At 35.7% G+C, this 13094-nt stretch overlaps 1 protein-coding gene across 1 annotated transcript in view; it reads left to right on the top strand.

Annotated features, from left to right (window-relative positions):
- Nucleotides 1-220: 220 nt before the first annotated feature.
- Nucleotides 221-13094, top strand: part of LOC126965855 (transcription factor E2F2) — a 31121-nt gene continuing 18247 nt past the window's right edge. Inside the window, exons 1-6 of the mRNA XM_050809618.1 lie at nt 221-564; nt 925-1130; nt 8679-8842; nt 9947-10143; nt 11260-11498; nt 12493-12598. Coding sequence (XP_050665575.1) covers nt 927-1130; nt 8679-8842; nt 9947-10143; nt 11260-11498; nt 12493-12598 — 910 coding nt within the window. The 5' untranslated portion in view covers nt 221-564; nt 925-926. The remainder of the gene's footprint in view (nt 565-924; nt 1131-8678; nt 8843-9946; nt 10144-11259; nt 11499-12492; nt 12599-13094) is intronic.

The following is a 13094-nucleotide window of genomic DNA, read 5'->3' as shown; positions in this document are numbered from 1 at the left end:
AATTCATTATAATTTTATTAAAACTTTGAATACAAGCGCTTCATGCCTGCACAATATTAAACACAAAACCGGTCGCATAGCGGCCCAAAGAAATTTAAAAAATTCGTTATTTTTTTATGGCTTCTCGTGAGGGGTGGAATTCCGAAAACGGCGCGCGGCGTTCGCTAGGGGATGCTTGAATTTTTCATTCGGCTCGCGCCTGCGCGCGTAGTTCGCGCCACTTGTACGTTGGTCGGTTGTCGTTGCTTGCAAGCCAGATGTTCTGAAAAAGCTTCCTGTCGTCGCCGTTTACAGCTCTGCAATATTTCAATAATTTAAAATGTGGACAAGGTTGATTTATTTGTTTTCGAGTATTAGTGACATAGTAAGAGTGTAGATATGTGTCTTATAATAGTGTTCTAAAAAGTAAACGGGCGACGGGCGTCTCCGTATCAACGAGTTCACTCGAAACCAACAAAGCGGCGGACATTTTATTTTGAGTACTCGATAATGTAGCGTTTGCGTCGAAAAAATTAAATGTCGTTTTATCGTACTGTATTGGGATATCGTTCGCTTACACCTTTCGTAAGTATGACTTTTATAAACCAGGTAATTTATTCAAAATTTTCAATGAAATAAGAGTACGTTGCAATGGTTATGATTACGTTTTACCGCTAGGTTGTCGATAATTTTTGGTAATTTGTCGTTGATAACGTGACGTAAGCCTATTCGGAGACTTATTTACATCTGCTTTTAAACGTGGAATGAAAGTCATCAAATTTGTAAGCTTTAAAGAGCCGTGTGCTAACGAAGGCTTCGTGCCAGATTTCCGCGCGCGCGGCTCCCCTAACCTCTTCTCTAATCTAATTGACTGATGAAAACGTTTAGTTGATATAAAAATTTACTCCACCACATTTTAAGTTTTCAATGGTTTTGGGATGACAGCGATGCCGAGGGGGGTGAAGCGAGGGCAGGCGGAGGGCGAAGCTGAGGTGGTGGTACGCGTCGGGGCGTCTCCGTCGCAGACCACTTTCTTGGATGACAGCCCAAACCAGCCCATCAGCTATCACCTACTCGACCATGGCTACGGCGCCACGCCACAGCATCAGATACGGCGGGAGGCGCCCACCGCACCGCCGAAGACCTCAGAAGTAAGTACCCTGATAGCTGATAGAACAGCTGAGTTGTCACTTGTCATCCACATTGAAATTTGACTACATTAGCACTTAATTATTGATTCTATAATGTAAATTTTGTTCTATAAATCAGCTGTTTACTATTCAGTTTTTTGCTACTGCAGAAAGTAGAGTTTCTAAATGACTGAGATTAGTTTTATAAATAGTAATGTACTAATCAATGATTTGTGAAAAGATTTTAATGCATGAAATAAATTGAACTAAGAAACTTCATGTAGAATTTAGAATCACTAAATGAAAAACAAACTGAATTTACAATGTCTTATAAACCCTCAATCTGTACTCTACTTCTACACATCAGAGAATTGTTTCAACTTTGCAGAGATGGTGTTAACCTATCGGTTATCAGCCTAGATCACTTGAAGGTCATTTAACTATTTTCATTTCTCTTTCAAGTAAATATTTTATAATATCTCTAGTAAGGATAAGGTTGGTAGTGAAATTTAAAATTCAAATGCAGGCAATATGACACATTTAAATAAATACGGTTATTGAGGAGTTATTAAGTCTTGGATGTAAAGATTGTTATTTTCTATAAGTTTATAGAATTGGGTTTTCAGTACAGCATATCTCAGCCAGTTATTGAGGTCAAAGACCCTTACGGGGTCAGTGAACTAAATAAAAATGTGGTATCTATAAAATTAAATCAAATTGAAGATTCCAAAAGATATTTAAAAAGATAACAACATTTGACTCATCTACTATAACTAGAATTTTACTATTTTTTTAATTTAAATATTTTATCCTTTGATGAAGGTGTTATTATTAGCTCAGTATGAGTTTTTACTCCAGCATTAATACAATTATAATATTAACTTAAATATTATATAAACTTCAATCACTTATTAAACTTAGTATCATAAGAGAATGTCTCATGAATAATGGGGAAGTTGTTAATGAATTTATGGAAGGAAGTGCTTAATGATGTCATATTGTGATAACTCCCTCTTACCTTACTATACTTACTGTATATTATTATGTCTGCTTTTTTCAGGTGTTTCATATTATTGTAAAGTACTATGTAAAGGAAGATTTTATCATGTGAGCATCAGTAGTCTATGATTTTCTTATATTGTAGATCAAGTTGTTAGTTACAAAACAATGTGATGTGAATCTGTTTTTTTTAAATACATGCTTAAATTGTTTGAATTTCAATTTTTAAATTACTTAAATATTGAAATATATGTTCCTTGATTCATTAACATATTATATTTACAATGCTTTTTACAAATTATTATCATATCTATTTATAGAGATCTAATATTAAAATTAATTTTAGTCATTGAGTTACTCAAATAATATTTTTTTTTATTAATTGACTTACTGTAATCTAAAGGTTTTTAGATTCCACGCTAAAAATAAGAGCTCTTATCATGTTATAGATATTGATGCATTTATCTAATATATAAATATTAAAGGTTTTAATGCCTATATTTGCATTTTTGGTGATCCTGGGATCCTGATATTTAGTAAGTATTCCGATGGGAAAAGCAATTCTTTATCAGCATTATATAGATTAGAAAATTATTATCTTTTTGTCTTTTTATCTATATCAGAGTACACAAAAACTATTTATTGAAGTTGATACTACTATGATTTAGTGTTTTTTAGTTTCAGGGTAGGAAATAGGTAGAACTTTAGAAGTTGAAAACATTAGTAAACAAACATATGATATTCTTTTAAATTATGCAATTAATATTTATTATGGTCATAATTCCATCTATCAGCTGCTGTTAATTGAAGGTTCTGCTGATCAACATGTCGATTAGATTTGAATGATTGAACTCCTTAATTTACTAAAAAAGATTAATTAAATTTTCTGCAGTTATAGTTTAATATATTTATGTAAGAAATTATTTATTAATATAATTTTTTTGCAAAGGGGTCCCTTTTGCAGTGAGGTTTAACTATTCGAATAGTTTTACATAGTAGTAAGAACCAATATGTTGATTAACATTATATAACAATAATTACTCCTTGTGTATTCATATTAAAGTATCTAAGAAGTTCCTGATGAAGCTTATGTTTGCCTGCATAATATTTTACAAATTGAAAAGCTACAATTTTAGGCATGATTTAAACTTAAAAATCCACATAGAAGAGAGACAAGATAATATAATAAATTTTAATATAGTTACGAATGAGGCTTTGTCATCAGAGCTTGTGGCGCAAACTGTCATAAATAGGGCGAGTGGTTTTGCCGATAGCGCGCTCTAGCTTACTCTTAAGATACTTGTAGATTGTACTGACGATTCTAACGTTGTCTAGGTCTGCTAAAGGTCTTTCTTCTTTCGATCTATTTCTTTTGTCGTCATTCTTTTTACCTTAAATTTATCTCTTTATTGTTTTCCAGAATGCCTTAAGAACATTTTTTCACACAGAGAATTTGTCCTGTTGAGGTTATTTCTGACATACAAATGGTGTTCGCGTTATTTCATTAATTATATTAAAATTCAGAATTAAAATTAATATATGGAGTAAACTGGCGTGTAGGAAACTATATCAATGTTGTTAAACTTGTTATTTAATGTTTACTTATACGTGAACATTATTTCTTAGGCTGGCGTGTGTTTACAATTTCAATAAGTGTTGAATGTTGATAACAACCCCTCAGCTATGTTAAATCATAATGATTGCTGCTACCAATTCTGTGTTACCGCAATGAATGATGTTTGATCAATAAATGTTTCGTTTAAGAGAAAATCAAGTAAAAAGAAATGGCGAGATAGACTTGACGAACGTTGTTTTCAATCGTGATTCGATCCCAACAGTTGAACGTTCCGGCAAATGGGCCGAAAGGTTTGTTGGCAAATTTGAATCGTTTTTTTAGTACTATTATACAGCAAAAAGAAGTTCAGTTGTCTTGATAGAATGATTGTCCTCTATGGTGAACAAGTAATATTATAATACACATCGTGTTGTGTCGCGGGCGGATCACTCGTCGCGCGGTTGGCACCCCCGCGAGGGAGTAGGGACGCCATGTGGCCGGCCGCCGCTACGCCATGGTGGGGTCACGTGGACACCTACCTATTTCCTGCGCTCAGCGCTCGTCCGCTGCGCAATACAACTTTCCTGCGACTGTGCAGTCATTCAACCTATATTTACGACAATGTATAACCCTATTGTTGATACCGAAATGCTTATTCCGGAACCCAGTTTTCTATGATAAAAGTTTTCTAGTCTTGATCCTTCCCCGAGGCCGTCGTAACTTATGTTGAATATATTACACGTTTTATTTGGAGGGTTAACATTGTTATCAACGCAAAGAAAGGGAAAAATTGATTATGTAAATAGTGCTGGCGTACTGTTTGATGCTTAGGGTTCCGATCTATGTATTATCTTAGATGTGACGCTTGCAACATCTGCTCTGATTTAAACGGCCCCAGAGTACAAAGACCCCGCAAATTCGGCAAATTAACAATAGTTGTGTCAGTCGGCTATTAATAATAACGCGAGTTTTGAGATAAGAAATTGGCATTCTTTTGCCAGAGGTCCCTTCCGAGAGCTCGGGAGCTTTTGTGTTGATTCTAATTTATGTCGCGTATTGTGTTGGTCCCGATACCCTCCCCACACTTCCTCGAAGGGGTCCGGGCGTGCGGGCCTTCTTGAATTAGTTGCATCAGCTCATTGAAAATGCCTGGTGCATATCCCACTGCATCGCTTATCCGCTCGCGATTTTTTACTTTAAAACACAACGTTAAATTTCGTGTTATATGCCGCGATGTGTATTCGTATAGTTAAATTAAATATATTATTGGTTATGCAGTGCTGTTGGAGATATTCACAATAATCTGAGATACAGATTAGTGATGACGTACGTCGTTATAAGAGTGAGTCGTGTCTGTTTGTTACGTTGTATGGCTGCTTTGTTTTCATAAGATTTCATCCGCTCATTATTTTCGGTGGTAGATACAGGTAATTTTTCAGATGCGTAATAATTTGCGTTAACAGACACTTTGATTCAGTGATATGGCTTCAGGTTGTCCGAAGAAGCATTTGATGTGTCATGTATTCCAACATTGTTTTAAGGCGTTACTCGGCTTAGTCTCATATTTCGTCTCAGTATTCATGATGTCATCGAAGTTGTTATTGAATATTTAAAAAAATAAATAATCATTCGTCTTGTTTTATTATTATAAAAGTAAAAGTTTATTAAAATTTGATATTTATTAGATCGTATAGGTACTCGTATAGCATATTAAGTGATGATATTTCAAAATATTTTAACTATAAATCTATAATGTAGGTTTATAATAATTGTAAATGCGAGAGGCAGATATTCGGGCCATGATAAATGAATGTTCGTTTGTCTATAACATTAGAACAGAGACCTGATTGAATACATTGAAGTAGCCCCCGTAATAGTTTGAGAGTTATGGACTTAATTAATTGTTTGTTAAATAATTTTTTGCAAAACTTTGAAGGTTATCTTTATTCAATGCTTACGTTATAAGACATGATAAGATACCTAGGTACATCGCCAATTCCACAACATTAGTCATAAAAACTCCCCTAATATAATGACAATAACATCCGCTTTCTGTTGTACTACTAACAATTACCATCAATTTTGATGCGAATAAACAGCTTAAATGTTTTTTCATTGATTGTACGGACTGTACAGTCTTCGTATAATTTTTTTTTTAAATTAATCTTTTTAGCCTCCACACAGTAACTTAGCAAATAGACTGAGTTCCGCAGCTTTTGTCGTTCAAACGTCAGAAAAAATATTACTGAATTCAAGAAAAATTGTGATTAGAATTCATTTAGTTCAAGAAGAAATCATAAACTCTATGTGCTGTGTAATAGGCTAGCTAGGGTTAAGGGGTCCTTCAGGGGCCTTGGTATTTTTTGAATTTAAAATAAAACACCAGGCAGTATACCAGGACTCAGTGAGCACACAAATTCAAGAAATATATCAAAGCTTAATTGACAAAGAAGGTTTAGTATAATATTATAATAGATTCCATAGAAGAATCATGGTTCTTTTCTGATTCTGTGCAGGCCACCTAAAATTGTTTAATATTATTAAGTAGGTTCGTTTGTTATATGTATGGCTTAAAAGATGGGCTGGCACTTTATCAGATCTTCTCCCCATGTCCAAGCCTATTTACGAACTGATGTAGCTTGATGACACTTACCAAGTGTTGTTGCAATGTTACGTTGTTTTCACTCCCTATGGTAAATAAATATATTATTTCTATTTATTGAAATTTTAAATGACTATTTCGGTTCTTGGGGTTGCTAGTCCAGTAATTAATAATAACAAGGCCTATTACAAAAATACATTGCGGCGTTGGTTTTTATTCTTTTGAAGTTCATCAATATTTTTTACTGAATGTATGCTTCCCGCAATAGAATATGCTCAATAATTAACTTAATCCACCGTAGTTGCTATATTATTATGGTGAACATTTTGATTTATTAAATAATTAAGAGAATAATGAAAATACATTTTTGATTGATCAATTTACAGTAGCGATGGCTGGTCCCGTTTAACGTGTTAACAGTTTCGGATTGTAGACTTTACTACCTGTTATTGTTAATAAAATATGTTGGTTTCTGTGACGATCAATTAGTCATCTCCGATTATTTGATTACCTTGTTTAATAAATGCAAAAAAGTATCAACTAGTATCGATATAGTATTAAATGGGATATTACACATGGAATCTTGGAATAGTAATCTCTAAGAATTTTAGTCAGAAGAATTAAAAATCTTACTGATATTAAAACATCGAGATTGATCTATTTCAGTTATTTCCATAACATTATAATATATGAAATTTTGCTATGGGGCATAGGGAAAGCAGCTGATATTGAAACCTGTTTTCATCGCAATAGCATTTTGTCTGTGTGGTGTCTTTTCATAAACAATTTGTGCTATTTTGCACCAACATATGTAGGAAGGTAGTCTTTTCCTTGAAAGACGGTGTGGTGCAATGCCTTAAATACCTGGTGTTTACCGTATGGAGCATCGGGTATGGTGTTAGTTCACCGAGCGACGGCTGACGGCTGTTGAATATTTTCAAAATATGTCTAAGTATTTATTTAAGTCGTTTCATATAAAACATTTAAATAAATAGTCAGTTACACAATGTATCACCCCATCGAAAGCGTTGAAAAAAGACTATAACAAACATACAAAAAAAATCCCAACCACTTTTAAAGTCGTCTAAATGTTTAAGTTTTTTATAATATACTGCATCGGCATAACAAATTATGTTCGCTGATTTTGATGAGTTTGGGGCTATGGGAGTGGGAGACTCCTTTGCACAGGGTGCCGGCTAGATTATGGGTACCACAACTGCGCCTTTTCGCAGCCATTAAGCAGTAATGTGTAAGCATTATTGTGAAAAATTGTGTGAGATGTGATCGACCAGTCATTAATCCCGTTGCCCATAACCTTGGGAAAGCAACGGCTCACCCCATTAAGTTGCCGTGACGCGTTATGGCATGCGAGCACATCCAGAGAAGTAACGGGCAACGGAACACCGTTCATACAGTACCTTCAGTGCAGAAAGCTAGTTTCCACATGAACTTGTGAAGTCTATTCATAACTTACAATTCAAATAATTAACTTTTAAATTTTAAGGAAGTCGAAGTCGGCTAGCACATAAGTACACTGTGTAGTTGTTACATAGTTTCGTAAAAATATTGATTTCAAATTGCATTGCGATTATTTTGGATTTCTCCATGCGCTGTGGTACCCATCCACCTCCGAACCACCACCCTATGCAAAGAAGCCTCTCACTGGTTAATTATGGATTTAGCGACAATAAAAGTGACACCGTCAAAAAGACGATGGGCAAAAATATATGGAAAGTGGTACCTCACCCAATAAAAAAAATATTATTAAAAACCAACATCTCCGCTCGGACAATCGATCTGCTAATTATTTATCTCCGTAAAATTTCCTTTTCAATGAAATATAAATTGCGTCTATTGGGTGGGGGAACCAAAATGCTCTGGCTCCTTTCAGCCGTCTAACTATATCCTGTGACACCAAAAAGGACGCCTGAGATCTGAAGCGTACTTAGACTTTGCTCAGACTTTACTTACATAATACTTAGCTTAGCATAATCTTTGTTTTCGTTTTTATCGCCCAAGTTCGTGTTTTATCACACTCGGCTAAGTTTAGCGTAAGTAAAGTCTGAGTAAAGTGTACGCTTTATAGATCTCAGCCTAGTAAAAGGATTTCTATTGGTTATCCTTTATGTGCTCCCTAAAATGGGATCCCTAAAGTCCAATTTTGATGCCAAGTCCTTTCGTACTTCGATAGCCAGATCCGGAGTCAAGAAAGCGTTTTTCATACTCAGATGTTTGCAGTTACTTTTATTTGTCTCATGGTAATTCATAAATGTTAACTAAATTTTAGTTTTATAATACCTATACATAATCTGTGTAGCCATGAAAGCGGCAGTCAAAAAACAATAAAACTTATGCTTTTTATTTGTGGAGATATTTTCATAATTTTAATTTAAAGTAATTGCATTGTTATCAGGCGGTGAAAAGAAGACTGAATTTAAGTGAGAGCAGTTCCGGCAGTCAGGGTCATGTAGTCCCTATGAAGGCGGATTTCAAGACGCCCAAGCAGAAACGTGTGAAGGTGCTCACACCGTACAGTCGGCCGTCCAGTTCCATGAAAAAATACTCGGAGAAATCCAGGTAGCTGACTGGCTAACTCAGTTTGAGAGTAGCGAACTCTATTGCTTTGGAATATGGACTGATTTTGTTGAACAGAATCGTCTGGTTGGTTTTATGTTTGAGGGATAATGTGTGACGTGGCAGGTTTTCGTGATTTATGTAACGGATTTTGAAGTGGTAAGGGCTGTTACAGACATGTTTATTGCGTTCTGTGAACTTCATTTGTAATGGTATTAAATAGAATGTAATATATAAACTTATTAATAAATTACCTATTTAAATTATTATTGTTTAGGACGCCGACATCTTAGCTATTGATACCACGAAAAACAATATTATGCAACAAAATTTGACATAACACTAAGTTCGAAGGAAGCTTTTGTTTTGAAATTTTGTCTGTGTCTTTTGATAGGTTAATGTTGGGAAAAGGTAGGTTTTGTTACCGTTACCGTAGATTGAAATGCCATGGGCGAGGTTAAACGCTTCATTGTCTTCACAAATTTTAATACCAGGTAGGACTTGAACTGTGTTATTAATAAACGCGAAGTAAAGTTATTCCAAATTTGTTTTTTTCTGTCTTTATCTTACCTTTGTCACTACAGAGTTACATGACAGGTAGAAGTTATTTTAAACTTGGACTTAACATTGCGTTAATAAGAGAGCAAGTGCAGTAAAAGCGTTACGAAAAGATTTGTTATTTTTTTATCGATAAAATTAATTTTAATTTGATTTAGAATCTTGAAAAATTTTATAGTTGTTAAATTGATACTTATAGCAAAAAAGTTAATAGATCACATTATGAGTAATTCGTATTGGAATTCTGATAAAAGCAGCAGTTAAAATGTGCAATAATAGTGTACGTGATTCAATTTTAGTTAATTGGTCTGTAATAAGAAAAGTTCAATTAAAGTTATGGGAATGCTTGTATTTTCACTGAGCTAACAAGCATAGGTAATTCAAAGCAGTAAATAAACGCGCTCCATCCTTCTTTAATTCGGCGCTTCAGCAACTAAGTGAACTAGAGTCCATCAATGTTATTTAAATAAATGTGGTCAGAAACTGTCGTTAGTTTTAACACTGCCTAGCAACAGTTTGCCATTCAACAATAAGGTATTGTGGTTTCAGGTTTGACACGTCACTAGGTCTATTAACAAAAAAGTTCGTCGCGCTTCTAAAGTCGTCGCCGAACGGCGTTCTCGACCTGAACGTCGCGGCCGAACATCTGTCGGTGCAAAAGCGGCGAATATACGACATAACGAACGTGCTCGAGGGAATAGGGATATTAGAAAAGAGATCGAAGAACAACATACAATGGGGATGTGGTGAGTGATGCTTTCAACCCTTTCTTTGTGACCCGAAACTGCAGGGGTTCAATGACTGCGTTTACCTGCGATTAAGTACAATAGCGCCGTTTCTTTAGCCTGTTAAAACAAAAGAGAATTTTCGGTTACGGACTAAATATAATAACCAGTTAGTAATGTTAAAAAACTGGTTAGGTTCGAATTAAATTTCGCGTACTAAGGGTGCTGTGCTAAAAACAAACTATTGATGGATTGTTGGGCAATTGATCACTTGTGTGATTAGTTTATTCATATATCTTGTATTATTGGTATTAGAAGACATAAGTGCCATTATAGTATATATTTCTTCAATATATCAGGCATGTAGCCTTTATTCAGATGGAGTTCGTTGGGCTGTGGCACAGGCAAATTGCAGGCAACAGGCAATATGCAGTCTGTAGTAATAAGTATATTCCGTCCCAATAATTTCTACCCCATAATTACATACAGAACGACAGCCAGCTGTTTTATTCCTAGCAACTTTTACTTAGCGCTGCTGTAGAGCCAAATAAGTACATGAATAAAATTTAACTAATTTATATGTTTAACTGAGGTGATAATTAAATAAAATAACATTGTTAACAGAGTAATAAATAACAGCATTTATGGGATTTCTAAGGACTCCTCCATGGCGTTGGAAGCGCTTGTGAATACGTTAACTACTGTAATAGTATGGCTAACACAATAGTTATCTATGTAACTGTTGTGTAATAAGGGATATTAAATCACGCATGTGGGTTTATCACACGAGGTATGATAATAGTATCACATGAGTGTTTTAATACCTAATTTTCAACAGTTGCATACAAGTCTGTATTTACACCTATAGTATGAATCCCCTATAAAAGATTCTGAAACAGTTAGCTCACTGCTAACATTAAAAAGGCCAGTCCTAGTAACCATAACATCGTCCATACGAGTGTTGTAATGTTGTACTGAATTTGATTACAACACTCGTTTGGATGATGTAATGGTCACGGTGTTTTAATATTGGCAATAAGCTAACTGTTATAGAATATTTAGAGAATTTAAAGCATGGGTGTAGATAAATAAGTGTCATGAACGACACAAATATGGTTTAGTGTTGTTGTGCGACAGGGTCGGGCGCGGAGGGCGTGGGCGAGCAGGGCCGCGCGCGGCGGCTGCGGCGCGAGGTGGCGGCGCTGGGCGCGCGAGAGCTGCGCGTGGCGCGGGCGCTGGGCGTGGCCGAGCGCGCGCTGGCGGGGCTGTCGGACCACCAGCGGGCCTACATCACGTACGCAGACCTGCGCAGCATCAGGGAGTTCCGGAACCAGACCGTCATACCCATCAAGGCGCCGCCCGACACGCAGCTCAGTGTGAGTTATTATATATATACACATGATCTTCACATTTTATGAACTTTCATTTGCCATAGGACCTACATACAGTTTACACTGCTTAGTCAGACACTCAGCTCAGTGCGAGTTATTATATACACCATCTTCACATTTTATGAAATTCCATTTGCCACAGGACCTACATACTGCTTAGTCTTCTTACCTCAACGTAATCATGATTCCTGCCGCCGAATTCCACCTTCGCACGATAGACCACAAATTAGGATATCATCCCCACCATCTGGATGTCTGACGTTCCTCCACAGTGCGGTTTTCAAGCAACTTTCTTCCATGTGCGACCAAGCTGTAGAATGAGCTTCTTTATGCAGTGTTTCCAGGACGATATGAAATGGTTATCTTCAAAAAAAGCGCGTACACCTTTAAGGGCCGTCAATGCTCCTGTCCTCTCGTGTTGCAAGAGAATGTGAGCGGCAGTGATAACTCAACTCTTAACCTCTCTTCCAATAAAAAAATTACAATTTTGCAAGCTCTCTTAATCTTGTCTGTCGAACACCTTTTTGTATAAATCGCTGCTGCCCAGTCAATATACCTCTACATTTACCAACATTAATATTTACTCCATAAACTTAACAGTCAATCTATTTTTATACCTTCTCTACATGGCCATGGTTTCATATGTATATCAATGATTTGTTAAGTCCTTCAACTCTTTAGAGTATCTCTGAATGGGGTAAATGAACCTTGTTCAATTTAACCAACAGAAAATTCAAGTTTTCGCGTTTACCACATAAAAAACTTCATTTGTCGCATCACTCTTCGACAACACTTCTCTTAAAGCCTAAATGCCTGGATTGCCAATACGAGGTCATCTAGATGGTATAGCAAAATTGGCTTTGAAGAAGATGGTAGCACCATCTTCTTAATAGAGAATGGCAGTTCAATTGTATACAAATAAAATTTATATTATCTCACAACAGTTTTAATAATGAATGTTTGATCTCAATATTTGCAGGTTCCTCATCCAGATGACAAAGGCTACATGATCCACTTGAAGTCTAACTCCGGTGAGATAGAAGTGTACCTTTGTCCCAAAGAACGAGCTCCATCACCACCACCTTGTGAGTCCTCATATTTTTAAAAGAACGAAATGCTAATGATTTACACTTAATGAATAATATTAACCAGTGTTCTGGACTACAGAACTTACACTAGATATAATTGCTAGGTTTTAACTCTTGTATAGATGCTTTCAGTTAATATTAGATTAACTAAAACTAGCTTGGTATAAGAGTTTTTGAAGTGAAACTTCTATAGAATCGTTGTGATTTCAATCCGGATGCAACGGAAAAAACGACAGGTAAGAGACACAAATATAAAAATGTGTAGGATGAAGCTGGCTAAGAATGAGACAGAAATATGCATACTATTGAAGTGAAAACTTCTTTATCATCGTTGTGATTTGAAAGTCGATGAAACGAAAAAGCGACAGTAAAAAGAGCAATCACATCAATTCATAATATTTAACATGGGAGATAATGAGATAGGAAACATAATACAATGTTTTGGTACCAGGCGATCATAGTTAAAGAAGAGATTTGTCTTAGGTGTGGCGTG

The sequence above is a fragment of the Leptidea sinapis genome, chromosome 9 (genome assembly GCF_905404315.1).
Source record: "Leptidea sinapis chromosome 9, ilLepSina1.1, whole genome shotgun sequence".
Classification (NCBI taxonomy): Eukaryota; Metazoa; Arthropoda; class Insecta; order Lepidoptera; family Pieridae; genus Leptidea; species Leptidea sinapis.
The sequence above is the reverse complement of the archived record's forward strand: the minus strand, read 5'-3'. Positions and strand labels throughout refer to the sequence as shown.